This window comes from Brassica napus, chromosome C9 (assembly GCF_020379485.1).
Source record: "Brassica napus cultivar Da-Ae chromosome C9, Da-Ae, whole genome shotgun sequence".
NCBI classification, from domain to species: Eukaryota; Viridiplantae; Streptophyta; class Magnoliopsida; order Brassicales; family Brassicaceae; genus Brassica; species Brassica napus.
Genome location: NC_063452.1, coordinates 63,192,762 through 63,219,876, shown reverse-complemented (window position 1 = coordinate 63,219,876; position 27,115 = coordinate 63,192,762). Strand labels below are relative to the sequence as shown.

The window sequence follows — 27,115 nt, the reverse complement described above, 5'->3', positions numbered from 1 at the left end:
GGATGGTTTTCTCCATCACCAGAATCTGCTTGTTATTGTAAGAATTGTCTGTTGTAAGAATGGTCTGTTGTAAGAAATTGTCTGTGGTAATACACCAAATTTATAGGAACGAGAGGCTTCTGTAGAGGAGCCAACGGATCAATTAGAACGGTCATATTTTCTTTTTGCGTCTCCAAGGTTGTAGGCTTGTAGCCGTTGACAAATATTATGTTGGCACAACTTTCTATAAGAAAATTGTACAAAACTAAGGCCATCATTCTTGCTAGGACAATTTTAAGTCCTTAAAATAAAAAAAGCAAAGGACGTAAGAGATATCAAAGGATGAAGTACGAAAGACGAGCTGGGACGTTGCTTATATAATGACTTTTCCTCTCGGTCCTGGTGTTTTTGTAGGTCCCCTGCCCTTAAAGACCGGTTGGGACGTTGCGATAATGTTGCCCTAAAAAGAACCAATGTCTGTTGGGCCTTTTTTTGTAATACTGTTTGGGTTTTGATATTTCATTACTATAGTTATTTTGAAATATGATAATTTACATTTTGTCAAAACAGACCCTATAGATTAGCTAATGAGACCCATGTGAAAACTTTGAGTTTAGGATTCTGCCGTGCTGGGCCTTTATTAATGAACAATCAGTATTAAAAAAAAGAAATTGACTTTAATCAGTATTAATCAGATTGTAGATTAGTTAATCAGTATTACAATCAGTGTTTTATATAAAAATTTATAGTACTATTTATTTTACATAATTAAAATCAGTTATTTTAATCATAATTTTAATGAGTTTATTCAAAATATAATAGAAAATTAATTTAAACATATATATGTAACTATTTTGAGTTTTAAATTAAAAATATATACCAACTTTTGAATAATTTGAAAATCAATATAATAATTGGTGAATAGTATGATAGTTTTATGCTTTATGATTAAGTAACATTTCAATTTTAAAATATTTAAAACACTTTTGAATTGTGAGTAATTAAATAAAACACATAAATATTATTATAATTTATATTAAGTTAAAATTATTATTATTTAACAATATTATTTAGTATTTTCTATACACTAATTGAAGTTTTATATTAGTTAATGAAATATAAATAGTATAATGTATTAACAATTTTTAATTGATTATAAGTGTGAATTAAAATCATATATATATATGCATATATTAATTTGAGAAACAGATGCAAAAAATTTAAAAGTATTTAGAGAAATGAAAAAGTATTTTATTGTTGTTCATATTTATTTATTTTATTATATTAATTCATATTAACATCATTTTTAAGAAAAATGTACAAATAGGCGTGGGACCCCTTCACTTGTGGGTAAAAGGAGTTTCTTTAGTTTTTGTGTGCAAGTGATTCTTTTTTTTTTTTTTTTTTTTTGAACACAAATGCAAGTGATTCATTATTTCTAACTATCTGTGTATGAATCATCATTTTCTTTGTATAGTATCATTTACATCTAAATGGGAATATAAACTGAATGGACCCGCCCTCTGTATATGCCCCACTATTTTCCCACCTCTCACTCATAGCCAGTAACTACATACACACTTCTTGGTTTACTTTATAGTCGAATTCGGCAAAAGACTTCTGCGTTCACGTCTCCTCTAATTTCAGTATTTTCATGCAAATGTGTAAGTTAGATAGTTTACAAAAAAAAAATGTGTAAGTTAGTTAAAGTGCTAAGTAGTGAAATTGAAATCCTCGGCATTTTATGTTCTTTTCTCCTTTTTTAGATTAATTATTGAATTCCTTTTAAGTATTTAATAATTTTGTTTAATTTGTATTGAATGGTTCTTTCCCGTAAACGGAGTGAAAAAGCATAGGATACCATGTGCATTTTGTTTTCTTTCCAAAATAGTGTGTATGTAGTTACTAAGTCGTTCTCGTAAATCAATCAAGTTCAAAGAAATATTTTTTATTTATATATAAATTAACCCTGTAATGTCTTTCCTTTGATCAGATTTGGCGATGATGGACATGGAGTGTTCTCTGAAGTTTCTGACAAGTATTTGCATGATATTATTTCTCCTTGGCTCTTATTCTGCTTACGAGAATGTTCGTCTTGTTGATGCTCGAGAAGACAACGAAAAACATTATGTGACACTGCAAGTAGATGCTTCCAACGCCACAGGACGACCCATTCCTGAAACCCTTTTTGGGATCTTCTTTGAGGTTTAACACAGTTTCATGACTTTTCTGGCTTTTTTATGCTGTCACCAAAAATTATATTCAAACGAATCTTGGACTTACTCTGATTTTCTTGTATTTTTTTACATAGTTTGATGCTTTAAGTATCAATGTAACTCTTTATAAAACTAAATCTCAAGTAATTATTGACAGGAAATCAATCATGCTGGAGCAGGTGGACTGTGGGCTGAACTTGTTAGCAACAGAGGTTTTTGTCTGAATTTTAACTTTATTTCCTGTAACATTTTTCATGAAAAAAGAATGGTGAAAATAACAAAACTAAACTCATTGTTAAATCTTTTGCTCCAGGATTTGAAGCCGGTGGACAAATCATTCCTTCCAGTATCTGGCCTTGGTCCATTATTGGAGATGAATCAACCATATCTGTAGTTACAGACCGCTCTTCATGTTTTGAGCGCAACAAAATTGCACTTAGAATGGAAGTGCTTTGTAACAGCAGTGGTTGTCCATCAGAAGGAGTCGGAGTTTATAACCCGGGTTACTGGGGCATGGTACGTTTCATACTTTGCTATTTTCTCTGATAATAATATAAAATTTCTATTCACTTCCATTTTTTTTTGTAGAACATTGAAGAAGGAAAGAAATACAAAGTGACCCTTTATGTGCGTTCCACTGGGGACATCGATGTGTCTGTGTCTTTGACAAGCTCGAATGGATCACTAACTCTTGCATCAGAGCAGATTATGTAAGAGTGAAACTTTCAAAGTCTTGTTTCAATAGTTTCCTAGTATTTTTTCAAGACTGGTTTGTTTATCATTTTTTTTACTTCTTGCAGAGCTTTGACTTCTGAGGTTTCAAAATGGACAAAGAAGGAAGTGCTTTTGGAGGCAAATGGAACAGATGATGGCGCAAGGCTTCAATTGACAACCACCAAAAATGGTTCAATCTGGCTTGATCAAGTCTCAGCCATGCCTGTGGATACTTATAAGGTAGGTTTGTTTACTTCTTTGAGAAACAGCCTAGAGTAATCAAGCTACTAATTCATATTTTTGGTTCGGTCACAGGGACATGGTTTTAGGAATGATCTTTTCCAAATGATGGTTGATCTCAAACCTCGTTTCATCCGTTTCCCTGGTAATCTCTAAAGTGCAAAAACACCATTTCACTTCATGTTATCTTTAGTAATATATGAATTAATTAGATGAAATAAGCTAAAAGACATTAATATTTTTGTGTCTTTTTTATGATTTTTTTTTTTTTTGTGAAATAAGCTAAAATACTTATAAAGTATTTTCTTGAGTTAGGTGGTTGTTATGTGGAGGGTGATTCGTTAAGCAACGCATTCCAGTGGAAAGAAACCGTGGGAGCTTGGGAAGAGAGAGCTGGACACTATGGTGATGTTTGGAAGTACTGGACCGATGATGGTCTTGGTCACTTTGAGTTCTTTCAAGTAAAAATATTCTTACCTTTTCTGTAACCATATTTAAGTGTTGAATCATTCACCTAGGTTTAATTTTTCTAAGCAAAATATTATTGCAGCTGGCTGAAGATCTCGGTGCAGCTCCAATATGGGTGTTTAACAGTGGTAACTCTTCAGTTAACTATATCTTTAACACTTCTTCTTACTTCACTACTACATGTATTAACCTCTTTGAAACTGTTGCAGGAATCAGTCATCAAGATCAAGTTGAAACCGCAAGTATCATGCCGTTTGTTCAAGTATTCTCATGAAACTCTTTCTTTTTAAGTTTAAGGGAGTGATTGTGGTTCACTAGTGAGGCAGTGACAAAACTAAAAATGTGATCTCTTTCTATTTTGTTTGGTTTCAGGAAGCGCTAGATGGTATTGAGTTTGCTCGTGGTGATGCTAATTCAACATGGGGATCAGTTCGAGCTGCAATGGGACATCCAAAGCCTTTTGACCTTAAATATGTTGCGGTCGGGAATGAAGATTGTTGGCAGAAATACACATACTACAAAGGTTTTTTTTTTAACCTTGTGTACCTAATGAAGATAAATGAGCGTTGTTCATATACTAAATTAGATAGACAATTTTTATTTTTGTTCAGGAAACTACCTTGTGTTCTATAATGCTATCAAGAAAGCCTATCCAGACATCAAAATCATCTCCAACTGCGATGGATCTTCTCAACCACTCGATCACCCCGCTGATTACTATGATTTTCACGTAAAAAACATACACAAGCAAACGTTTATGATTGCAAATCAAACTGTGTTTATGCATCTCCTTTTTTTTGTTTCAGGTTTATAAACCTGCCAAGGAGTTGTTTTCCATGTCCCATAAGTTTGACAAAACGTCGCGTGATGGTCCAAAGGTGATACAGAAAAGATCTTATTTAACATAACAAAACCTATTCTTGTAATGATGAAGCTTTTGTTTTTGGATATCATAGGCTTTTGTTAGTGAATACGCTGTGAACATAACAGATGCTAATACTGGAAACCTTCTAGCTGCTCTTGGTGAAGCAGGTTTCCTCCTTGGTTTGGAAAAGAACAGGTTAGAATGTTTCTCGTCTTCTCCGGTTTGGACAACTACATAACAAAAGTTTTTTACATTTTACTGCCTTTATTTTTTGTTGCAGTGATGTTGTGGGAATGGTAAGTTATGCACCTCTCTTCCTTAACATAAACGACAGAAGGTATGTGTATCTCTCTCACTTTAGTTACATTGAATGGTTTAGTCAGAAATCATCAAAGACGTTTTGCTTAGTTTTTATTTATTTATCAGGTGGATTCCAGATGCAATAGTGTTCAACTCCTCTCATTTGTATGGAACACCAAGCTACTGGCTCCAACAGTTCTTCACAGAGTCAAGTGGAGCAACTCTTCTCAGCTCTACTATGGAGGGAAACTCTTCTTATGTTGAAGCATCTGCCATATCCTTCCAAAGCAATGGCTCTGATTACATACAGATTAAGGTTTTGCGTTGTTTCTCAAGTGTAATTATTTTACAGATTTTGAGTTAAGCTACAGATGAAAAATGAATGTTGTGGGTTGATATCCATATATATATTTGCAGGCTGTTAACTTTGCAAACGTGACAGTGGAGCTGAAGGTAAAGATGACTGGATTGGACTCGAAAGTTTCTGCAAAAAAGAAGAAAGTACTTACATCTGCCAGTGTGATGGATGAGAACTCCTTCTCCAACCCAGAGATGGTAAGACTGGTTGCAGTACCGGCCTCATATTCGTTTAATTACTAAACCAATTTTTTCTTATCCCTTTCCTGCAGATTACGCCACAAGAAAGCTTAGGGGTGATGCCCGAGGGGAACTTGACGTTTGTTCTCGCGCCCTACTCCTTTTCATCATTCGACATTTAGTGTCACTAGACGTTGTAGACTCTTAAGTTTTATACAACAATGAGTGCGTGAATGATATGATTACACATCAATAATATGACGTAACATTCTATTTGATTCCACACATTATAAATTTCCATTATCTATCTGCAGGTAATCTAAAAACTCTCAACAACAAAAAAAAAACAATATAACAAAAGTTTTTAGAAAACCATGAAAATTTTAAGGTACGTGAGAGCTTCTAAAGGACAGAATTTTGTATCGTATACGTTCTACCAAACGGGAACATGTGTCTTTAACCTTTGACCAAACAGTTTACTCCAAATTGCCTTGGAGATATTTATCATGATTCTTGATCATCCATCAAAACTGCTAAAAGCCACATGAGTTCTTGTCTAGAAACAGAGAGAACACACAAAACTAACCTGAACAGAACAAGATTCCATTGAGTACATACCAAACATTTAACCTTTTCATTACTTGAAAGTTTACTAATGGACCAAACACAAAACATAAGTGACTGGAAAGAAAAAAAAAAAACTAAATCACTGCTTCTCATGAACAAATCGAGGATCCAAGGTTTATGAGACTGTTATGCACAAAACGTATTAGTAGCTTTCACAAGTGAAAACAAACGCTTGGAGGTGAACATTCTTGTATGCACACAAGTAGAAAGTGTGAATTTAACCCCGAAGTGAAGCACGTGGCACCGCAGGTAATCCCCATTCATCCTCAGCCTTCTGTTTTCATCATAAAATCTCTCTCATCAGCAAACAAACATAAAAACAATGTTCTTCATCATAACTTACCACATAAGAGCTAGAGAGTGAAACTCACTTGCGCAGCTCGTTCAGGTTGAGCTCCTGTTGTTGTTGTCCTTCCTGGTGGGGGAGGAGGTAAGTCAAGTTCCTCATCAAGATCCGGTTCCTTGTCGGGTTGGAGATAGGAAGGCACTCCGTCTGCTTCAGTCTCGTTTCCCATGTCAGCTTCAAGTGCATCAAGCTCTGTAATTCACAACACACACATGGCAAATAAGTTTCTACTGATCCCCCACAAAAAAAATGATTTTAAGGACTAACCACCCATGAGGTCATCTTCGTCAATGTCATCAGGAACATTGTAGCTCCTACCCAGTGAATCTTGAATTTCAGAGCTCACATCCATTAAGTCCATCATCTCATCTTGCAAGTTCTGTTGTGATACAATTTATAATATCCATAATCAAAAAGAATAGTATCTAGGAAGGGAATAATAAGAGAGATTGAATAACATAACTCTAAAGACGTACATCTATGTCCTGGATCTTGACGGTTTTCATCATTCCTTTCAACTCCTTGTTAGCTGATTTCAACGCTGTCATCTGCAATTAATCAAGTTTTTATAAGATTTATCCACATTCATGTAGATAAAGCATCATAAGATTCATATGAGAAAAAAACACGAGAGTTATCTTTAGGAAGATAAGAAGAAGAAGTGATTGGATGATACATACAGTTTGTTGAGCATCTTTGAGGCCTTCAGCAGCAAAAGAAACTTGATCAAGGTTGAAAGTCTGATTGTACAGCATGTCACGTTGTCCTTCATACCTAGTCCAAAAACATGATGATTAAACCACTGAGAGAGAAGCAGACACTTCACATATACAAAGATATGGACTCGTTACATTTTCTTTTGTTTGAGAACTCGCATAGCTCGTGCTTTGATAGCTTCTTGAGCAGGACCAGGTCTGGTCCTTTTGATCTGGTCTTTGTATTTGCAAAGCTCAGCATCAAGCCTCTTAACCTTATCTTCCACTGACTCTCCTCTTTTATTGATCTGACAGACAACACGAAAATACATTTAGTGATTCTAAAGATCCAACTACTAGTTCGCATAGCTCTTGAATCTCTCTACCTATTCACTTCATCCAGCTTCTAAATCTCGAAACAAATCCCTAATTATCTACATTCCTCTTAATGATTAATAAGAAACAAAAAAAGGAATCGAAAAGAGAGAAGCAAACCCGATCAGAAGCATCCTGAATGGACGGTGGAGGCTCTTTGTTGTTTTTCGCACCGAATATTCTCTTCATCTTCTCCGACAATCAATTAATCCAGACAAGACACAAAAGACTTCTAGAAAGACAACAACAAGAGCTCGATATAGCTTTCTTTTTTTTTTTTTTTCAGCAGCTCGATATAGCTTTTACCCCTGTTCGGGAACGGGCCCTGTGGTTTACTGCGTTATAAAATATATTAATCTTTAATTATGTATAATATTAATATATTTTTATGTTTAAAATTGTATAAAACATACAGATAGAATATATAAACTTAATATAGTATAATTTTCATCAAAATTATGAATATAAATGATATTTATAAAATTTTAGATCAAATAAACAAATAAAAATATTATTAAAAAAAATAGATTAGCCGGCCGATTAGACGGCTACACGGTCATTTAGGCAGTCTATGCAATTTGGCATAAATCGGATACGGAAGAGTGACCGTAGTGCCTAGGCGGCTGATTTTTGGAACATGGGCTTTTACCCAACAGACTTCTGTATTTATCTATTTCATTTTAAAAAAATATTATTTCGTTTTTTTTTGCTTACATTTTTTCTCTCTCTAGTCTTTGATTAATTAAATATTACCGACATGTTGACAAATAAAAATATATTATCGACATTAATAAAAATTCAAAGAAACAACACTTTTTCAGTAAGTATTTTTCACATATATTGCAACCAATTAATTGTGAGATTCAATAACATTATAAATTAACTACTGATTTTATTAAATGATAATAATATTCTCTGGGTAAGTTTCTCCTCTATACATTATTGTAGGAGAGGAAGAAAAGTCTTTTCTTTGACTCTCCAAAGAAAAGACATTGTATCAACACCATACTTTTATCCACACAACAAAAAAAAAGTCAAAAGTAAGAAAAGAGTTATAAACACAAAAGCTCGTCTCTATACACTTTTGTCTCTCAAACTTCAACTCCCACTAGCTCAGCCACTTCGCAACCAAACCCCCCACTATTGCTGTACTGACTCGCCAGTGACCAATCCACATTTGCTTCACTTGCAGAGGATTCAAGCAGCAGCAGATTTGGTTGTTGCTGCTCAAGGTGTCTTGTGAAGTGAAGCTCTATCTGAAGACGGTGATGCACAGACGAAACCAATCCTTTCTTCATATCAGCTTTAGCTTGCTGTATTGGAATCGCAGCTAGAAAGCTCTTTATATACTCTCTGCACGACTCTTTACCTCTACAACACACTACTTCCTCTTCTTGCTCATCTGATTCCGTTGATCTCTCGACTTGCTCTGACTTGTTCTTGTTCTGGTCCTTAACCTCTGGTTTCAATCTCTGGATCTCTGCATCTTTGTCAAACTTCAACACATAAGCTTGGTTGCAACCTTCGTAAAGCCTCTCCCCAAGCGTGTCTATGATGTAATAAGCATCGTGGTCAACGAGTAGGACGAAGAAATGATCATTCCAGCTCACAATGTAGATCACAGGCTCGCTTCCCGACTCCTCCGGCTCGTGTTTCATAATCTCTTCCCATATACTATCAAAGGACATCACATCTCTCAGAAAGTCAAGACTCGCGTCTTCTTCTTCCTCCTTCTCCGGATGGAAAAACCCTATGAAGGACTTCTCGGGGACCACACAGATAGGTCTGATCTTAGCCTGTAGAACCGTCTCCAGATCAAAATGTTTGTCGGGAAACCGCTCCCTGTACTCTTCCTTCTCGCACAAGTTCCTCCACTCGGATGATCCTTCTCTGATGAGACTGTCGAACTCTGACCTTGTCGGGATTATGTCTCTGTTTGATCCTAACCAATGCGCCATCACAGCAACTAAAGCCGTGCAGGCGCTTTCTCCAGCTGCTCTCTCGCTTCTTTGGTCGATTGAAGCGAGAAAGACTTGAGCCTTGAGTTTCATCAGCCCGTCACGGCTTGTAATATCTCTCGTCTCCCAGCTACCAACAACAAAGTCATCGTCTCCAAACTCAGACAATGGTTTCATCACTGAATCATCAGACTTATACCACTGCAAGGAGAATCAATCAAGAGTTAGTAAACAGTATTTTTAACTATACGACCATCTCCAATGACACTCTATTTTTTCTTCTATAATTTTGAAATTAAGTAACTCTATTATAGAGTAAATACAGTTCGAGCAAAAGTTACTCTGTAATAGAATTACTCTAAAATAGAATGCTTACATCAGAGGTAGACTCATCAGATGAGCTAAGCTGTCTCCGGTCATAATCTATATCATCACCTCCTTCTTCAAGGCAATCCTTTTTAAGAAGCGGTTCTCCTTTCTGTTTAGAAGATCTAAAACTGAGCTTTCTCTTCTTCCAAGATAACATTCTCTTCTTCTGCTCCGAGCTCACTGCATCACTCGAAACCTCCTCCCCTCTCTCTGCTGATGGGCTGCGGTGGCTGTAATATATCAAGTCATCATCTTCAGGGTTTGTACCAGCATGAAAAGAGCCTCTAGCCCAATTAGCGTATCTTAGTGTTTTGTAAGTAACAGGCTCAACCACACCGCTCTCTTCTGATTCATCCGCAGCATCTCCTTCCTCCTGAGAGTCTGTGTCAAAGGGATAAGAAGACTCAGAGTCAAGGCTTCTCTCAGGGCTTCTGGTTTCACTTCCGCTGCTTGCATCTTTTTTAATACTCTCCTCCTTTTCAGAAGCCTGGCGAATAGACATGCAGTGGTTGAATGTTTTCATCTTCCTCAGGCCTACTTTGACAACAGACTCGGCTTTCTCTGCCTCTCCGGAGAGAGGAGACCACAGGACAGGAAGAGCAGATCTTTGCCTTTCAGGTAATGATTCTTTAGATGAAAACTGAAGAGAGATCTACATAAGTTGAAAACTTGCTATTAGAGAAATGAAACAACTATAGATTCAAATAACAATCTAATGAGGTAATCATTGACTCACATGAAGACATGCTGATGAAGATGAGGATGAGCCACGCATCTTAAGAGGCACTTTGACTTGAACATCATCTTCTTTCATCAACGAAAAGAACTCTGCTATGTTCAGTGATGCCTTCCCAAAGCTACGAACTTTCTCCTTCGTTCCTTGACTCAATCCCTACATAAAACCACAGATTGAAACCAAAAGCTCTATTAAAACTCCAAAACGAATCAAAATCCCCAATTTTTAAAAATGATTCCTCTTAATTAGGGCTAAATTACAGAGTACATAGGCAAAGGTAGCATCTTTATGAATGATCAAGCATACTCACAGAGTATATTAAAACACAGTCTCTACATAAAACTTTCTATTAAAACTCCAAAATGAATCAAAAGCCCCAATTTTTAAAAAAATTAGGGCTAAATTACAGAGTATATAGGCAAAGGTAGCATCTTTATGATGGATTGATCATAATCAAAGTCAACGATTACAAAGAAGATAAGAGTTAGAGAGAGAGAGAGACTGACATTGAAGACGGTGAAGGAGACGATCCAGGGAAGAAACTCTCCTTCCTTGTAAACAGAGAACTCGCAGACCCTCTTAAACTCCTCGTTCCACTCCACCACGCCGTCGCCTCGAAACCCTCCTTCCTCCGTGTAGCTCCTTTCGACGGAGCTCCGTTTGAGAGTCACCGCTCTGGGCCCTCTCCATTTGATCTCCACGACGGGCCTCCTCCTCCTCGCGGCGCAGTCGCCGGTATCGGAACTCAACCCCTCGATCCTGTGGACGGCGACGATCACGTCGAATTTGACGGCGAAGAGAGGAGGCCACGGCGGCCACCGCATGATCTGCTTCATTTTCACCACCATGGCTTGCTTGCTTAGGGCCCTGAGACCGGAGAAACAGAGTGTTTGGTTCTTGAGGATAAGGTTTTGCGGTTTTGGAGAATCGAGAGAGATTTGCGGAGATGGAGAATCGGATTTGGTGGACGCAAAGTTTTGAACTTTGAAGAGAAACAGAGAGAGAGAGAGAGAGAGGATATGAGTATAGAGAAGGAATCTGCGTTTGGTTTCTCTTTTAGAGTCAACTCTTATGAAGAGAGGGACGGCAATATAAAATGCTCTAAAAATTATTAATTTAATTCATTATAATGATGGTTTTAAAGTTGACAAATATATATATATATATATATTTTTTTTGGTATTATTTATGGTTGTGACATTTTGAGAGCAGGTGAAACAGATGATGATGATACAGTATGTCTTTGTATCCACGTTGGAGATGCAAAAAGTCTTCTTGGTTTTATTAATTTTTAGTTTAGATTAATGATAATAATACATAGAGAGAGGAGTATTTAAAATGGAACTGTGGAAACAAATCCCAGTAGATCATATAAGAAAATGAAGTTTTTAGTAATATATTGTCCCAGTTATGAACATTATCCAGAAAAATTACCTACCATAATTGAATGACTGAGTAATTTCAGTTTTGATATTATCCGGAATATTCTTTTATTCAGTAATTAAATGTGGATTTTTTTTTAAATGTGGATTTTATTTAATTAAATGTGGATTTTATTCCCTCTATCTTTTTTATAGGTTAGAAAATTACAGTTTTTCTTAATTATCAATAGATTTCTTTTTTGTTAACTTATCACCATATGTTTTGCTTCTTTAATTTGTAGCCAGTCGCAGGACGCATGTCTACATTAGACCCTAGAGGCGCTTTAAATCTTGATCACAAACAACTCACTGTTGACTTCATTTGCAACTCGCACCACTTCTTTTGACAAATAATTTTAACATCTTATCTTTCATGTGAAATAGATCTGTCTAATCATCCGATCCATCTATGATCTTGTTGCTTCCTTTTTGTTCTAACCACTTGTTTATTAACGTTGTCTTTTTGATCACGGAATAACTATTTTGTTTTTGCAAATTTTACAAACACATGTGTGTGTTTGCAAATTTTGGTTTTATGCCTCATAAATACGAATGCTACGTGACCTTGAAAAGACAGACGCCGAAAAAGAACATGTCAGAAGCTTATTTATGTTCGCATGCGGCATCTTGTTTGACGTCTATTTTAGAAATGATGTTACCGTCTCGTTCAGTTAGTTAACCTGGTCATGGTTCATGATCGTGTTTGTGAAAATATCGTTAGAAACTTCGAACCAGTCATTGGTGTCCTTAATTTCTTAAACCTTAACAAACTCAGTCCTTTTTGTTGTAAAATTTACTGCATATATATAATATGAATTATTCATGCATAAATACAAGACATCCTTTGAATAAACTGATGTATCTGATCTGCATTTGCAGATGAATGGTTTTTTCCCCCTTGTGGATTCGTTTATGGACATAACCGCGAAGAGTATACAGAATCAAACTTTGAACTAAGATATGTAACATGTGACATCGTATGTAATGTAACATCTGACACACCAAACCTAACTTAATATTGGATGTATAAATACCAATATAAACTTCTTTATAAATATCAATAAAAATACCAATATAAACTATATGGGAAGATAGAACATGCGTCGTCCATCATATATTTAATTTGCTAAGTTTCTTCAATGAAAGATAAAATTTATTTGAATGTCCATGAATGGTACTGGTAGGTGTTTAAAATGCAAGGAAAAAGGTTAGGTATGTCCTAATTATAAGGTCCCAACGGGCTAACTCTCCTAACCATATGTCATTAAACTTAAAGTTAATAGTCCCTACACTAACTCATGCTCTCATGATCGTTTTTCTTATTTACTTCTTTTGTAATGGCACATAAAAAGTAGAATTCAATCCAATCTGAAAGATACAACTCATCAATCCAATGTGATGAGTCTTTCTGACTTGGATGTTTTGAAATTTATCTACTGAACACGTACATTCAACAAACTTGAGCTAGGTTTTTTGAGGATTCGATAATTGTTGAGTTTGTGTGTTTATATAATTATAGTTGTGTGTTAATTGATGTATTTATTCATGAACAAAACTTGTTGTGCCTTTTTTTTATCAGAGCTCCATTTTATAAATTAAAAATCTCGAAAATTTTAAATTAATCACTCTGAACTTACAGTTTTGTTTAGGATAAAACAGAAAGGTGTATTTTATATTTTTTTTTTTTAACAACAGGTGTATTTTATATATTGTTTACAAAAAAAACATAAACAGGATACTTTAAACGTGAACCACTTGTTTGCTCTTTTGACCATTTAGACCCGCACATGAGTAAATGAACTTTATGATCACGGTTAATAATGATGATCACGTTTTGTGGACTAAAATTGTGAAACTAAAGGGATAGAGACACAGCTTTGAAATAGAGAATTCAATCAATTTATTCAAACTTAATATGGAAAAAATTTTTAATAATATTACAAACCAAGAAGTCTTAATCTAGAAATGCACACCTTTTTTTGTATGTCTTTTTTTTTTTTTTTTTTTTGGCAGCACCTTTTTTTGTATGTCAACAACAACATACGCACGCTTTACATTAATTTATTAATGGAGAAAATAGTTGATTGTGAGACCCACTACTATATTTCTCCTTCAAATAAAAAAACTAAGTTAGGTATTTACAAAATAAATTAGCTAAATCCCATCAAGGGGAAAACCTACAAAACAACTCTACAGACTTTGAATATAAAATTTTCAGTAGTGCTTTCCTATTTTGTAAGGATTCTTAAATAATTTTTCAGTGTTGCATAATGATAATGGAATAAATACGTGTTGAGATGGTTAGGAACTTAGGTGACTATTATTTTCAGTGATCAATTTAGTGATCTGACACATTGATTATAATCGAATTTGAGCTCAGCTAGATTCGGTATGGACTTGAGCTATCTAATTCAGAAATAAACAATTGGCTGTTCGGTTTGTGTTTATTTAGTTACAAAAAATAATAAAGACAACTTGAACCAAAAAAACGTCAGAAGTTTGGGCAGGCACACGCTTACGTACGTGGAGCTTGTTTTCATGTGAGCTACGAATAGTATAAACTAAAGAATTGTATTTGGCCGGACCTACTGTTACAAAGTGGACTTTTTCCTTTTACACGACCCAAATCAAGAAATCTAACAGACAACGACCACTATGAAGAAAGTCTTCAAGTGTTAATTTCAAGATTTCAAGATTCTCATGCCTGACTTATCGTATAATACCATTGAGAGTTGTTGCAGTTTCCATGGTCATTGTCCGAGTCTGGTGGGTTCTGTCAAAGCCTCTAGTGAACCAAAAGAAAGAAGAGAGTTAGAAGCTAGTAAAACCAAAAAAAAAAATCTGCAAAAAGAATGTAAGAAACAAGACCTTCATTGTAAAAAGGACACGAGTCATGAGACTCAAAATAATACATTGCCATTATTTTAGTTTTTTGGAAATTACCAGAATTAAAGGAATTTTAATTTCATCCTACAAAGTTTTCGCTACATCAGTTGATATCAGAGCCATTTTATTCTGGCTTAGCTTGTAAACATGGTTTTGATACCATCTGATGAGCGGAAGCTAGATAGAATTTGATTTTAAAAACATCTAAAAACTAAGAATACTCTTCTCAATTCTTAATCAAAAGAATTTTTAGAAATCACTTTCTTTTTCTTTAATCATCAAAAGCTGAATACAACTTTAGGTATAAATGACTATTTATAATAAATTTATAACCTAGTCCTAATTAAAATAGTAAAACCATGAAAATAGTTATCTGCACCATTAATCTTGCATTAAGATTTGAAGGCATTGACCTGCTAATGTCCGACTATGTGGTGGACTTAGTTTGATGAGAAGTGGCTTCTCATGGGAGCTATAACTTTCTCCGTAACCTCCATAACTAAAAAAATGCTAGATCTGATCTTATTCAAGAACCTTGTGGTGAAAGGAAAGAAGAAGAATTAGGGTTTTATTTCTAAACTTCTGGCGCACGGAAGAAACAAAAGCGGAAAGAAAAACCCTGGAAAATTAACATAACTGAAACAGGAAAATATACAATTTTGAAACAGATCTGGACCGTCGAATATGTCAAGATCATAACTCATTCCTTCTAGGTCTCCTACAAATTTAACTACTAGAAGACAAGCAACTATATATATATATTGAATACATAATCAATCCTCCAAACATACCTGTCAAGAAAACTTTCTTTAGGTTAAGAAAGAAGAAGAAAACATGGTGGGGAAGATCCTTGAGGTTTATCCAAGGAAGATCATTAGAAATGAGGCGGTGAGAGAGCCATACTTCGAAGTCAGGGGCAGAGAGTTCACCAGGACTCTTTTCATCCAAAGGGGACGCCCTGACGTCCTTGTCGACCAGGTCATTAAACCAGGGGTGCCTTACATGCTTCAGAGCGAGTTACCGCAACATGCTATCAACTCCAGATCCCAACTCCAAGACGCTATCTATCAATCTCCACCGTCCTGGTTGGGCGATGACGAGGTTGATGATCCTATGACTGATGAGAACTGGTTAGATGTCGCTAAGGTCTTCTCTGAATTTGCTCAAGCTATTGGTGTTTTAGGATCGGTGCCGTTCGGGCTCAAAGGTGACCACGCCTTTGGCACAGTTGTTATAATGAGAGATCGCTCAGTAGGTGGAGAGTGGGAAGCTGGTAGATGGGATCTTCCAGGTGTGTCGATTAATCTTAGCATACCATGTACTACATGTACCATGTGTGAACAAGCTCACACATTCGAACAAGATCACAACACTTCTCTAGTGGTTGCATTAAAGTCGCAGAATCCGAACTTGGTATGATCGTATGAACACAAACTTAATAAAACTTTTGCTTTGTCTTATTAATCTTTCTTAGCTTTCTTCTTCTTTTTTTCTTATTAAAAACTCTCTTACACTTAGGCTTCTTATATAGGCAATAGAAATCTTAACTTATCCTATTACATATCAATCTAGGAATCTTTAACTTAGCTTATCTTTATCCTAAATCTATTTGTATAAGTTATTCCTCTTTCCTTTTTGAATAACTTATTACTCAAGTAACTTTGAAGCTTATCCAACATTCTCCCTCTTAAGCTTCAAACCATTTTCACTTAGGTTTTGAACTTCAATCATCGACCTCATTTCCTTGAATTTGATCTTGGCCAATGCTTTAGTTAGGATGTCTGCTTTCTGCTCTGTTCCCGGTACATGTTCCACATCAATGAGATTGCGCTCAACACATTCCCTAATGAAGTGAAACCTCTTGTGGATATGCTTGCTTCGTCGGTGAAAGACTGGATTCTTTGCAAGAGATATAGCTGACTTGTTATCGACTAGAATCAGTGTCTTCTCCGTCTCACCTCCTGTTACTTCACTCAAGAGTTCTTGTAACCAGATAGCCTGTTTAGCAGCCTCCGTTGCAGCCATGAACTCGGCTTCGCAGGATGACAACGCCACTGTGTCTTGTTTCTGAGAGCACCAAGTGATTGGTGTGTTTCCTAGACAGAACAGGTGACCTGTTGTGCTCCTTCCATCGTCCGGATCAGTATTGTGACTACTGTCGCTGTACCCTACAAGTTTCTGTGTACTTCCACGTTTAAACTCTAGACCATGCCCGAGAGTTCCTTGTAGATATCTTAAAACTTGCTTTAACGCATTCCCGTGAGACTCTCTCGGTGATTGCATATATCTACTTAGGATCCCAACTGAGTATGCCATGTCTGGTCTAGTGTGCATTAAGTACCTTAAGCACCCAATCTTTCTTCGATATTGAGTTGCATCAATCTCTGGTTCATCCAGTGCCTTTGAGAATTGTAGACCGAACTCCATTGGAATACAATTTGGATTGCAATCGGCCATACCTGATTCTTCCATGATCCGTTTTGCATAGGCTTCTTGTTTGATTGTGATCCCTCTAGTGCTCTGCTTTACTTCAATGCCTAGATAATAGGTTAGCAACCCGAGATCAGACATTTCAAACTTGTGTGACATCGCTGTCTTGAACTCTTTGATGATCTTTGTTGAGTTTCCTGTAACAAAGAGATCATCCACATATATTGCGATAATCAGAAGCTTATCTCCTTCTTCTCTTCTGTAGACCGAGCTTTCTTTCATGCACTTCTTGAACCGCAAACTCTTAAGAACGCGATCGAGTTTAGTATTCCAAGCGCGAGGAGCTTGCCTTAGACCATATAGTGCCTTTGAGAGTTTGAAAACTTTATGTTCTTCTCCCTTTTTTTCAAACCCTTCAGGTTGAGTTACATAGACTTCTTCATTCAATTCTCCATGTAAGAATGCCGTCTTGACGTCTAGGTGGTGAAGTTCCCATCCCTTTGCAGAAGCTAAGCTGATTAAGAGTCGAATGGACTCTATACGAGCTACTGGAGCAAACACTTCTTCAAAATCAATTCCATGCTCTTGTACATATCCCTTTGCTACAAGTCTTGCTTTGAATTTGTTGATTGATCCATCTGCGTTCCTTTTGATCTTGAAAATCCACTTAAGACCAATGACTTTAACTCCGTGTGGCTTATCTACCAACTTCCATGTCTGGTTTCTGTTGATAGAGTCAATCTCATCTTCGCATGCTTTTGTCCATCGAACATGTATCTTAGCTTCTTGGTATGTTGATGGTTCATCGTTGATTGAACACAGGAGTAGTTCGCATTCTATCTCGGCGAGTAGAATGTAATCTTCTAGGTGTTTGGGAAGTTTTACTTCTCTAGATGATCTTCTTGGTTCGACGTGATCTACCTCGGGGGTTGGCTCTGTTGTTTCTTCTTGTTGTTCAGTCTCAGTTGCAATATTTTCTTCCTGATGTGAACCTATGACAAACGGACCGTTACCCTCGTCTATGCTTGATCCCCACGTCATGTGGAACTTGCCAGATTCTTCTTGGTTTCCTTTATCTGTTTCATTCCAGTTCCAGCATGCTTTCTCATCGAACTTCACGTCTCGACTAACCACAATCCTTCTCGTGCTAGGATTATATAAGCGGTAAGCTTTCGACCCTGGTTCTATACCAAGGTGAACCAGTGTCTGTGATCTGTCATCGAGTTTCTTCAAAAGGGCAGCATCGAGTTTGGCATATGCCAAACAGCCAAAGACTCTGATGTGTCCAATGCTCGGCTTTCTTCCTTTGAAACTCTCATAAGGAGTTTGATTCTTCAAAGCTCTAGTTGGAACTCGATTGATCAGATACGTTGCATGTCGAACAGCCTCTCCCCACATATAATTTGGAACATTCATCGCTTTTAACATACTGCGCGTCATCTCCATTAACGTTCGGTTTCTTCTTTCGACAACGCCGTTTTGCTGTGGCGTATATGGCGCAGTTAGATGTCTCCTAATACCATTGTTGTTGCAGTAATCTTGAAAGTCTCTTGAAGTAAACTCTCCGCCTCTATCTGTGCGAAGTGTTACTATTACTTTATTGACCTCCTTCTCTACAAGAGCTTTAAAGGTCTTGAATTTCTCAAAGACTTCACTTTTTTCTTTGAGTAAAATAGACCACATGTATCTTGTGTTGTCATCAATTATGACAAATATGTACCGGTTCTGTGCCAGTGTTGAAGGAGAGATTGGACCGCAGAGGTCAGCGTGCAACAACTCTAATACCTGCGACGACCTATGTGGTGTTGCAGAGGGAAAACTATTTCGAGTCTGTTTCCCAACGAGACACGACTCACAAAGCTTCTTCTCTTCGTTGATCTCAGGTAGTCCTCGAACCATCTCGAGTTTTGCCATGTCTTTTATCGTCTTGAAGTTGATATGGCCAAGGCGTGCGTGCCATCTCCACGGTTCTTCATTAATCTTTGTGAGAAGGCAGCTTGGTTTTCCAACTTTGAGTGATACCTTGTAGAGACGATTAGGTGATCTTAAGACTTTTACAAGTAACCTCCCGCTTGGATCTCTCAAAGTCAGATAGTTATCTTTCATTCTTACATCACAGCCTTGTTCAGTTGCTTGGCCTAGGCTCAGAATGTTGCTTCTTAACTCTGGTATATAATATATATTAGTTAGAAGCTTTTGCTCTCCCGTCTTTGCTTCAAAGATAATTGAGCCTTTGCCATTGATTTTCACACATGATCCATCACCAAACTTAACTCTTCCCTTGATACTTTCATTGAGTTCGGAGAAGAAGCTCTTGTCTCCTGTCATATGATTACTAGCACCGTTGTCAAGATACCAATTACCATCATCAGTTTTGTTTTGCTCAAGTTTCTTTGGCATCACGCTTTCTTCATTCAAAAACACAACTTCATGCATGTATAATGCTGCTTCAGCTACTTCTGTCTCTGCTTTGTTGAGTTGATGATCATCATTCTTCTCGGGACAGACAGAGGCAAAGTGACCCTTCTTGTGGCAGTGAAAGCACTCGATTTGAGAGTAATCCTTCTTCTCTTTATTTCTCTCACCTCCGTTGCTACTACCACGCCCCCTTCCTCTGTTCCCACGACCCCTATTGGAACCTCGTCCTCTGCCTTTGGTTCCATGATCGGAGTAGAGGAGCTTGCCATTATCTTCAAGTTTCTCTCCTCGCATTCTCTCTTCTCCACGCAAGCGTTCCTCAAATGCTTTGAGGCGACCTACCACATCTTCGTACCTTGTGTTGTTTAGGTCAAGAACTTGTTCTAGTGTTGCTGAGAGCTAAAGAAATTTACTTGGCAGACATGATAGAAACTTCTTTACTAGTTTTGCTTCCTCTATCGTATGGCCGAGTGATGCAACTGTTCCTGCAAACTCTGATAATTTTCCGGAGAACGTATCTATCGAATCAGTATCTTTCATTCTCAGATGATCGAACTCAATCATCAGTGTGTGCAGGCGTGCTTCTATTACTCGATCAGCTCCAATATTCATTGCTTTCAATGCTTCCCACATACCTTTAGGAGAGTCTTGCTCCCCAACTTGTAGGATTAAGTTCTCTGGAATTCCTTGAAACAAGAGAATCGTAGCTAGGTCATTCTTCTTTTGGTCCTTTGATCCTGGATCAATGGTTTCCCATACCTCATGAAACCTAAATAGAACCTTCATCCTTAAAGACCAGACAGCATAGTTCGTTGTTGTGAGCATTGGTGTTTTGACAGAGGGTGGTAACGCGCTTAGCTTCATAGCTGGTTTTGTCTCTGAATCACTCATGATTAGATTAACTCAGGCTCTGATACCAAATAAAGTCGCAGAATCCGAACTTGGTATGATCGTATGAACACAAACTTAATAAAACTTTTGCTTTGTCTTATTAATCTTTCTTAGCTTTCTTCTTCTTTTTTTCTTATTAAAAACTCTCTTACACTTAGGCTTCTTATATAGGCAATAGAAATCTTAACTTATCCTATTACATATCAATCTAGGAATCTTTAACTTAGCTTATCTTTATCCTAAATCTATTTGTATAAGTTATTCCTCTTTCCTTTTTGAATAACTTATTACTCAAGTAACTTTGAAGCTTATCCAACATGCATTGCCTTGTGGACACATATTCCACAAAAGCTGTGTTTATCCCTGGATCTGGTCTACCACCGTTCATAACCAAAATTGGGCTCTGTGTCCAACATGTGGTGAAGATTTAAAACTATAGTATTAATCTACTTTCTCTGTTACCTAGGTAACTGCAACTAGTCTTGTTATATGCTCAACTACTACACAATGCAACTAGACTTGAGAATCCAATAGAGAATCTTGGCTTGTGCATTTGTTTTCAATACAATCAATCATATATTATCAGAAGAAACTCTTTGTCTTTGACTTTGGTTTTTTGTAATTTTTTTTTAAATAGACTGAAACTTAGAGTTTAAGAGCAATACTAAAACTTTTCTCTAGTCCCATCTTCACTGGACCTCCTGTGATGCTTCCCTTTTGCATCATCGCCACAAACTCATTATAGTCTATTCTCCCGTCCTGCAACAAAACAACAACAACCATTCAATATGCTCTCATCATTTATCACCAAAATACTCAACAAGAGTTTAAGGAGCTTACATTGTCTTGATCAACATCACGCATCATTTCTTCTATGCGGGCATCCTCAACACCAAACTCCTCACAAGCCTGTTGAAGCTCGTCTGGTGTGATGTAACCGCTCCCATCTTTGTCAAAGTATGTAAAGGCTGCGAACAAATGATCCTCTCTCTCTATTTTGTTTAGATGCAATGTTGCGGCAATGAACTCTTTGTAATCTATTGTTCCACTGTTGTCCACATCAGCCTGAATAACATCATCACACATTGAAAGCCACACCAGATAAACTAAAAATCCAAGCAAACTATCAAGAGGGGTTATAACTTACAGCTTGCATCAAGTCCAGAATCTCAGACTCTTTGAGATTAGCCCCAACTCGTTTTAGTCCTGCCTTGAGTTCTTCGAAAGTTATCTGACCGCTTTGGTCGGCATCTATCATATTAAACATTTCTTTCAAACCGGCTATTTCTTCTTCAGATAAGCTCTCAGCAATCACCTACAACAAGGCATAAGAAAGAGATTAATCTCAACCTGCATTGTCTCTTTCTTCCCATATATAACAAGAAGAAGAGAATCCACTTACTCTAAGAGCCATTTTCTTGAACTTGTTCATCGCAGAAAACTGCTTCATACGGCTCAGAACAGCAGAATCCAGAGGTTTGTCAGGAGCCACGCCGTCCACTTGTACCCATGGATGACCTGTTCACAAGCAAAACGGTGGCACAAATGCACTCAACATGACTATATATCTGGAAACTTCATTACCAAATGGCAGTGAGACAACGTTTTAGCTGAAAGGTTTCAGATTGAAATTAACTTACATAATACTTGGTGTGCAGTTAGTCTCTTCTTTGGATCCCTAACAAGCATTTTCCTCACCAAGTCTTTTGCACTTTCAGATATGCTCGGCCATGGGTCAGATGAGAAGTCAAGATCACCGTGGAGGACCTGCTCGAAAATACCTTGTTCTGATTCTGAATGTTCAAAGAAACAAAGATTTTATTCAGAGTGTATCTTATTCAATTATATATATAACACTTCTTACCAGCCCAGAAAGGAGGAACACCACTTAACAAAATGTACACAATCACTCCAGCACTCCACACATCAGCTTCAGGACCATACTGCTTTCTAAGAACCTCAGGAGCTACATAATATGGACTACCAACAACATCTGTAAACACATCATCTGCAAAGAGAGAGGATTAAAGATTAAAGATCTTGAAACTGAATGGTTAAAAGATACTCCCTCCGTTCCTAACTATAAGATGTTTTCGTAAAAGCACATATATTAAGAAAATTACTCTTTTGTCTAGAAAATATCATTAAAACTATAAATTAATAGTTATCAACCAATTACAAAATATATTATTAAATATGATTAGTTACAGAGTTTTTAATAAAGTAAAAATTACCTAGAAAACTGAAAATATCTTATACTCCCTCCGTTCTGAAATGTAAAATGTTTAGAAGAAATTTTATGTTCCAACATGCAAGATGTTTTCATATTTCTAGGTAGCTTTAACTTTATCAAAATCTATGTAACCAATCAAATTTAATAGTTCTACTTTGTAATTGGTTGAATAGTTTTAATTTATAGTTTCAATAATACTTTTTAGATAAAAAATATTTTTTTTAATAATAACATCTTATATTTAGGAACAGTAGAGGGAGTATATTGAAAGATCAAAATTCTTTAAAACATCCTAAATTTAGGAACACAGGGAGTAAGTAACAATGAATCCAAACCTGGTTTAAAGAACATGGAGAGTCCAAAATCAATAGTCTTCAAAAGAGAATCTTCATGTTTACTCACAAACAAAAAGTTCTCAGGCTTGAGGTCTCTATGCATAACACCAAGAGAGTGACAAGCCTCCACCACACCAACAATAGTCCTAGTGAGCTCAGCTGCTTTCCTCTCCGTGTAATGACCCCGCTGAATAATCCTGTCGAAAAGCTCTCCACCTGCGCAACACTCCATCACAAGATGCACCGCCACAACATCCTCATAAGCTCCTTTGATGGAAATGACATTAGGGTGACCAGACAAGTGGTGCATTATCTGAATCTCCCTCCTCACATCCTCCACGTCCTCGTCGGACAACAACTTCCTCTTGGCGATGGACTTGCAGGCGAACTCCTTCCCTGTGGCCTTCTCCACGCATAAGAAAGTCGTCCCGAATTGCCCTTGTCCTAGTTTCCTTCCCAAGGAATAGAACTCCTTGAAGTTTTCTGTTTTCCTCTGGAGCACTGACTCAGTCCTGAGGCCTGCGCTGGTCACTCTCTTCATGTGTTTAGGCTTCTTAGGCTTAGCTGGAGAAGCATCAGCTTTTGTCTCCGGCTTTGGACTCTCAGGCTGAATCTCTCCATCGGATTTGGCCTTTGTCTCCGCTGGCTTTGGCATTGTGAGATGTTCAGGAGGTTTGTTCAGGACTTGGTGATCAGATGACGATGGAGAACGAAGCTCTCCTGAAACAGCAGCTTCACTTGCGGTATCACCGTTGCTCTGAGAAACGGAATCGTCTCCATCTCGTGGCCGCCACATTGCAGCAGAAACGGATTGCAGGAAGCCATTTCTGCTTGGTCCAACACAAGTATTACCCATCCAGAATCAAGATCTGATGACAAAACGCTCAAAAACAATCTAATCTCATTGAAAGTCAAACCCTTTCTATGCCTAGGATCAAAAACCAAAGCTTTCAAATTTCTACACAGATGAACTGATAAAGCCTACTTACTACTCGGGTCTATCGAATTGATTTGACTAGAAGATTAAAAAGGGAAACAAAGGAAACAGAAAGAAAGATCAAAAGGGTAATGGAAAGTTTGTGAATTGATAAGAGAAGGATGCAAGAATCACCCCTCCAAGAACAGAGAGATCTGAGGGGGTAGAACAGAGGATAGGATAGTTTAATAGCATTACAGTTGCATAAACCGTAGAGACAAAAATGTTAATTTAATTTAATTTAATGGGAGGAGAGTGAGGTCAAAGGTTTGGAGGAGAGAAGAGGCGCTGAAGAAGAAGGAGGAGGTTGTTGAACTAGTCTTACTACTTAAACGCGTTTAAGTCTTTTTCTTTCGTGTCTGTTTATTACCTATCGCCGCCATGTTTTGCGCTGCGTTTTGTCTTTAATTATCTTGTCTTAATTAAGATTTCTCTTAATTATTATTTAAAATATAAGCTTAGTCTCAAACAATTTGCAAAGGGAAAACATTTGCATTATTTTAGGTTAACATATGCAAAAACAAAGACACAAAAGTTTAAGACACAACAACAAGAACACATGACCGAAGCTTTTGACCAAAGCAACAAAAACTAAAAATATGAAATAAGCATGCAAAGACACAACAACAACTTTATTTCAAGACGACATTAATTTTATTACTCGACTAGCTGCTTCATTAGGCATCCCCCTTATCAGATGGATCATGGATCCATGTTCCTCCACTCATCCATCAAATAGACAGTTCTCCCCTTTCCCATTGCCGCACCACCAGACTTGCTGCTCTCTCCTTCACAGGCCTTCTTCATCTCATCCTCCTTATCAGATGGATCCATGAACCACTCATCCATCAAATAGACAGTTCTCTCCTTTGGGACCTCACCCCCAAGAGTTGGCTCGTTGTTGACACTTGTGTAAGGATGCCATAACTGTCTACTCAAACATGTAATCTTCTTGCGTGAATTTGATTTTAAATTATCAATCTCGGTTTGAGAAAAGTTACCAAGGTTAACACCATTGTCGAGGAACATGAAATGAGATATCTCCGACGTTAACTCCTGAGTTAACTTCCGCAAACGGTCTAGTTCCTTCTCCATCTTTGTGACTTGGGTCTTGAGAACGAGGTATGATGACTCTAGATCCTCATTTCTTCTTGCCATGGCCGTCGCTGCTTTTAGTTTCTTTCTTTTATATTTGTGATGTTGAAATATAGATAAGACATGCACTTGTAATCTTTATTTATAGAGGAAGAGATAAGGACGTTGTTAGTGTTTGTTAACTACTGTTAAGTGTGTGTTAGCTACTAGCAAAATGTACCTATCTTAAAGTCCAAATCTCCGAGAATGATAGTTGTTATCAAAAGATTGTTAAGTGTTTGTCAACTACTAGCAAATGTACCTTAATGTCCAAATCTACGAGAATGACGGTTGAATGCATGCTAACAACGATTGCCTACCAAACAGTTTAACGCATTACAAAAGCTCACTTACCACATTGTGCTTAGGTGTGTTAATATTCACCTAACTTTTAAAGATTCATTCACTGAGTCGCTGACTTCTTTTCCGTAGTTTAATTCACTGAGTCAAAATATATAGTATTCACTTGTAGATCAGTAGATGTCCTGCAATCACAAAGAGCTATGAGGAAGAAATGGTGAATCGAAAGCTCGGAAACACACACACATACATGTTTGTTCATTACTAAGCCTTAACCTTTCACAAACAAAGCAGCAGCAGCAGCAGCAAAGCAGACTAATCACACAAATGAAAAATTAGTCAAAGAGCTTACATACTTCACAACGTCTATGCATTAACTTATGATCTTGAGACAGTTTCCACTACCAAAATTTGACTTGAGAGCAAAGCATCTGAACTGAAAGCCTTTCACTTGAGAGCAAAGCATCTGAACTTTCGCAATTTATGTAGACAAGAGAAAACTTAACAATTTTAGATATAATCTTCACATGTAAGAAACATAAATGGTTACTCATTCTTCGATTATATGCTAAAATCTTGGAAATTAGTTCATCAGCATCTAATCAAATGAATCATTTACTTGTAATAGACTTACATACAAGGTATCAAACACCAGCAAATCACCAACACTATTCTATAGTGATCTCACATGGTATCAATCTCTCCATCATATAGCTAACCGCCAGAGTCACCTGGCTTAACAACCAGATTACTAAACTCACAAACCGCCAAAAAGGACCAACCAAGCTAACTCCCAATGGGTCCAAAATCTTGAAATGGCCAAACCTACACATCATTTGATAACCATAATTAAAAGACCAGACTGATTGCCACATAAAAAAAATGCAATTAAACATACTTTTGATATAGATACATACCCTCCAAAGCAATCTGCCTTGAACAAGAGCATAAGGTACAGGACCAAAGCTTCTAGAGTCTCTAGAGTTCTGAGTATAGTCACCTTCCACCCAGACATGCCCTTTAGGAACCTAAACCAAAAAAAACAAAACAAAAGTCAACAGATCAAATTCAAGACAGAAACTAAAAGCAAAACTGAATCTACCACAATGGTTCTTGATTCATCGTTCTTCCCCGGATCAACCACGAAGCTTACAGAGTCTCCCTCAAGTCCAACCACTCTCTTGGTCGGAAGCTTGTTAGGATCTTCAGGAGACTGAAAGACAACGACATCTCCACGACTCAGTTTGGAGATTCGTTCGGCCAGCACGACATTACCCGAAGGATGAAGCGTGGGGATCATGCTCGGACCAAAAGCATAAGCAGGGAAGGCGAGATAGTTAGTGGTTACATGGAGAAAGGAGTAGACTTTGGCGACAAGCACACCGCTTTTCATTGCTTGTTGATAAGCTATGTTCCAGAACGAAGACGCCATTTGCTGAATCAAGATTCGAGTACGAGAATCAAAGTTAACTCCTTTCAGACTCAACAATCAAACCTCCCCCTAAAACCTCAAGCAGAAGCCAAAATGGTTCCTTTGACGCGGCGGCGAGGCCAAGTATCTTCGATTAGAGAGAGGAATCTGATTCTCCTCCTGTCGACCGACTGACACGTGTCTACAGTTTGTGGGTTATAAAAGCTCGAGTTTTTTTTTGCAGTTACCGATACT

The 27,115-nt window shown here is 37.2% G+C and overlaps 5 protein-coding genes across 16 annotated transcripts; 1 reads left to right on the top strand and 4 right to left on the bottom strand.

Moving 5' to 3' along the window:
- Positions 1-1,957: 1,957 nt before the first annotated feature.
- Positions 1,958-5,597, top strand: LOC111210721 (alpha-L-arabinofuranosidase 2-like). Its single transcript, XM_048767287.1, has 17 exons — positions 1,958-2,184; positions 2,353-2,407; positions 2,509-2,711; positions 2,784-2,905; positions 2,996-3,149; positions 3,225-3,294; positions 3,465-3,610; positions 3,700-3,745; positions 3,827-3,879; positions 3,990-4,140; positions 4,229-4,347; positions 4,424-4,495; positions 4,574-4,677; positions 4,763-4,819; positions 4,909-5,098; positions 5,200-5,337; positions 5,412-5,597. The coding sequence occupies exons 1-17, from the start codon at positions 1,981-1,983 to the stop codon at positions 5,499-5,501; spliced, it is 1,974 nt and encodes a 657-aa protein (XP_048623244.1). The 5' UTR covers positions 1,958-1,980; the 3' UTR covers positions 5,502-5,597.
- Positions 5,598-5,906: 309 nt separating this feature from the next.
- On the bottom strand, positions 5,907-7,663 carry LOC106440630 (vacuolar protein sorting-associated protein 60.2-like). Of its 3 annotated transcripts, none has more exons than XM_013882350.3 (7): positions 7,483-7,663; positions 7,144-7,295; positions 6,973-7,066; positions 6,769-6,840; positions 6,560-6,671; positions 6,290-6,484; positions 5,907-6,220 (listed from the first exon to the last, which is right to left on the bottom strand). In XM_013882350.3, exons 1-6 carry the CDS (start codon positions 7,549-7,551, stop codon positions 6,300-6,302), a joined length of 684 nt encoding a protein of 227 aa, XP_013737804.1. In that variant the 5' UTR covers positions 7,552-7,663; the 3' UTR covers positions 5,907-6,220; positions 6,290-6,299. The 3 variants fall into 3 exon arrangements, with proteins under 3 accessions (XP_013737804.1, XP_013737803.1, XP_013737805.1); XM_013882349.3 differs by having other exon boundaries at positions 6,318-6,484; XM_013882351.3 differs by having other exon boundaries at positions 6,318-6,484; positions 7,374-7,501.
- A 571-nt stretch (positions 7,664-8,234) lies between these two features.
- On the bottom strand, positions 8,235-11,551 carry BNAC09G50460D. Its single transcript, XM_013882352.3, has 4 exons — positions 10,932-11,551; positions 10,426-10,581; positions 9,697-10,341; positions 8,235-9,521 (listed from the first exon to the last, which is right to left on the bottom strand). Exons 1-4 carry the CDS (start codon positions 11,271-11,273, stop codon positions 8,454-8,456), a joined length of 2,211 nt encoding a protein of 736 aa, XP_013737806.1. The 5' UTR covers positions 11,274-11,551; the 3' UTR covers positions 8,235-8,453.
- Positions 11,552-20,985: 9,434 nt separating this feature from the next.
- LOC106440632 (calcium-dependent protein kinase 1) lies at positions 20,986-24,346 on the bottom strand. Its single transcript, XM_013882354.3, has 7 exons — positions 23,040-24,346; positions 22,336-22,479; positions 22,112-22,264; positions 21,874-21,989; positions 21,619-21,786; positions 21,312-21,536; positions 20,986-21,230 (listed from the first exon to the last, which is right to left on the bottom strand). The coding sequence occupies exons 1-7, from the start codon at positions 23,893-23,895 to the stop codon at positions 21,117-21,119; spliced, it is 1,776 nt and encodes a 591-aa protein (XP_013737808.2). The 5' UTR covers positions 23,896-24,346; the 3' UTR covers positions 20,986-21,116.
- A 141-nt stretch (positions 24,347-24,487) lies between these two features.
- LOC106440634 (mitochondrial inner membrane protease subunit 1) lies at positions 24,488-27,109 on the bottom strand. 10 transcript variants are annotated; one of them, XR_007328174.1, is made up of 6 exons: positions 26,552-27,109; positions 26,367-26,477; positions 26,084-26,274; positions 25,855-25,915; positions 25,700-25,764; positions 24,488-25,634 (listed from the first exon to the last, which is right to left on the bottom strand). XR_007328174.1 is itself a non-coding variant. In XM_022711245.2 (3 exons), exons 1-3 carry the CDS (start codon positions 26,879-26,881, stop codon positions 26,236-26,238), a joined length of 480 nt encoding a protein of 159 aa, XP_022566966.1. In that variant the 5' UTR covers positions 26,882-27,109; the 3' UTR covers positions 24,488-26,235. The 10 variants fall into 10 exon arrangements, 2 of the variants coding, with proteins under 2 accessions (XP_022566966.1, XP_048623243.1); XR_007328180.1 differs by lacking the exon at positions 25,700-25,764 and having other exon boundaries at positions 24,488-25,181; positions 25,504-25,634; positions 25,806-25,915; positions 26,088-26,274; XR_007328178.1 differs by having other exon boundaries at positions 24,488-25,764; positions 25,855-25,920.
- Positions 27,110-27,115: the final 6 nt, after the last annotated feature.

Coding starts and splice junctions, on each gene's coding strand:
- LOC111210721 (XM_048767287.1), top strand. CDS start 1,981: ATGATGGACATGGAGTGTTCTCTGAAGTTTCTGACAAGTATTTGCATG. Junction 2,712..2,783: donor ACCCGGGTTACTGGGGCATG/GTACGTTTCATA, acceptor TTTTTTTTGTAG/AACATTGAAGAAGGAAAGAA. Junction 4,820..4,908: donor CTTAACATAAACGACAGAAG/GTATGTGTATCT, acceptor TTTATTTATCAG/GTGGATTCCAGATGCAATAG.
- LOC106440630 (XM_013882349.3), bottom strand. CDS start 7,551: ATGAAGAGAATATTCGGTGCGAAAAACAACAAAGAGCCTCCACCGTCC. Junction 7,296..7,482: donor TTCAGGATGCTTCTGATCGG/GTTTGCTTCTCT, acceptor GTTGTCTGTCAG/ATCAATAAAAGAGGAGAGTC. Junction 6,485..6,559: donor CGAAGATGACCTCATGGGTG/GTTAGTCCTTAA, acceptor TGTGAATTACAG/AGCTTGATGCACTTGAAGCT.
- BNAC09G50460D (XM_013882352.3), bottom strand. CDS start 11,273: ATGGTGGTGAAAATGAAGCAGATCATGCGGTGGCCGCCGTGGCCTCCT. Junction 10,582..10,931: donor TCTCCTTCACCGTCTTCAAT/GTCAGTCTCTCT, acceptor GGTTTTATGTAG/GGATTGAGTCAAGGAACGAA. Junction 10,342..10,425: donor CTTCATCAGCATGTCTTCAT/GTGAGTCAATGA, acceptor CAACTTATGTAG/ATCTCTCTTCAGTTTTCATC.
- LOC106440632 (XM_013882354.3), bottom strand. CDS start 23,895: ATGGGTAATACTTGTGTTGGACCAAGCAGAAATGGCTTCCTGCAATCC. Junction 22,480..23,039: donor CTCCATGTTCTTTAAACCAG/GTTTGGATTCAT, acceptor CTCTCTTTGCAG/ATGATGTGTTTACAGATGTT. Junction 21,787..21,873: donor TCAAGAAAATGGCTCTTAGA/GTAAGTGGATTC, acceptor GCCTTGTTGTAG/GTGATTGCTGAGAGCTTATC.
- LOC106440634 (XM_022711245.2), bottom strand. CDS start 26,881: ATGGCGTCTTCGTTCTGGAACATAGCTTATCAACAAGCAATGAAAAGC. Junction 26,478..26,551: donor ATGAATCAAGAACCATTGTG/GTAGATTCAGTT, acceptor TTTTTGGTTTAG/GTTCCTAAAGGGCATGTCTG. Junction 26,275..26,366: donor AAGGCAGATTGCTTTGGAGG/GTATGTATCTAT, acceptor AATGATGTGTAG/GTTTGGCCATTTCAAGATTT.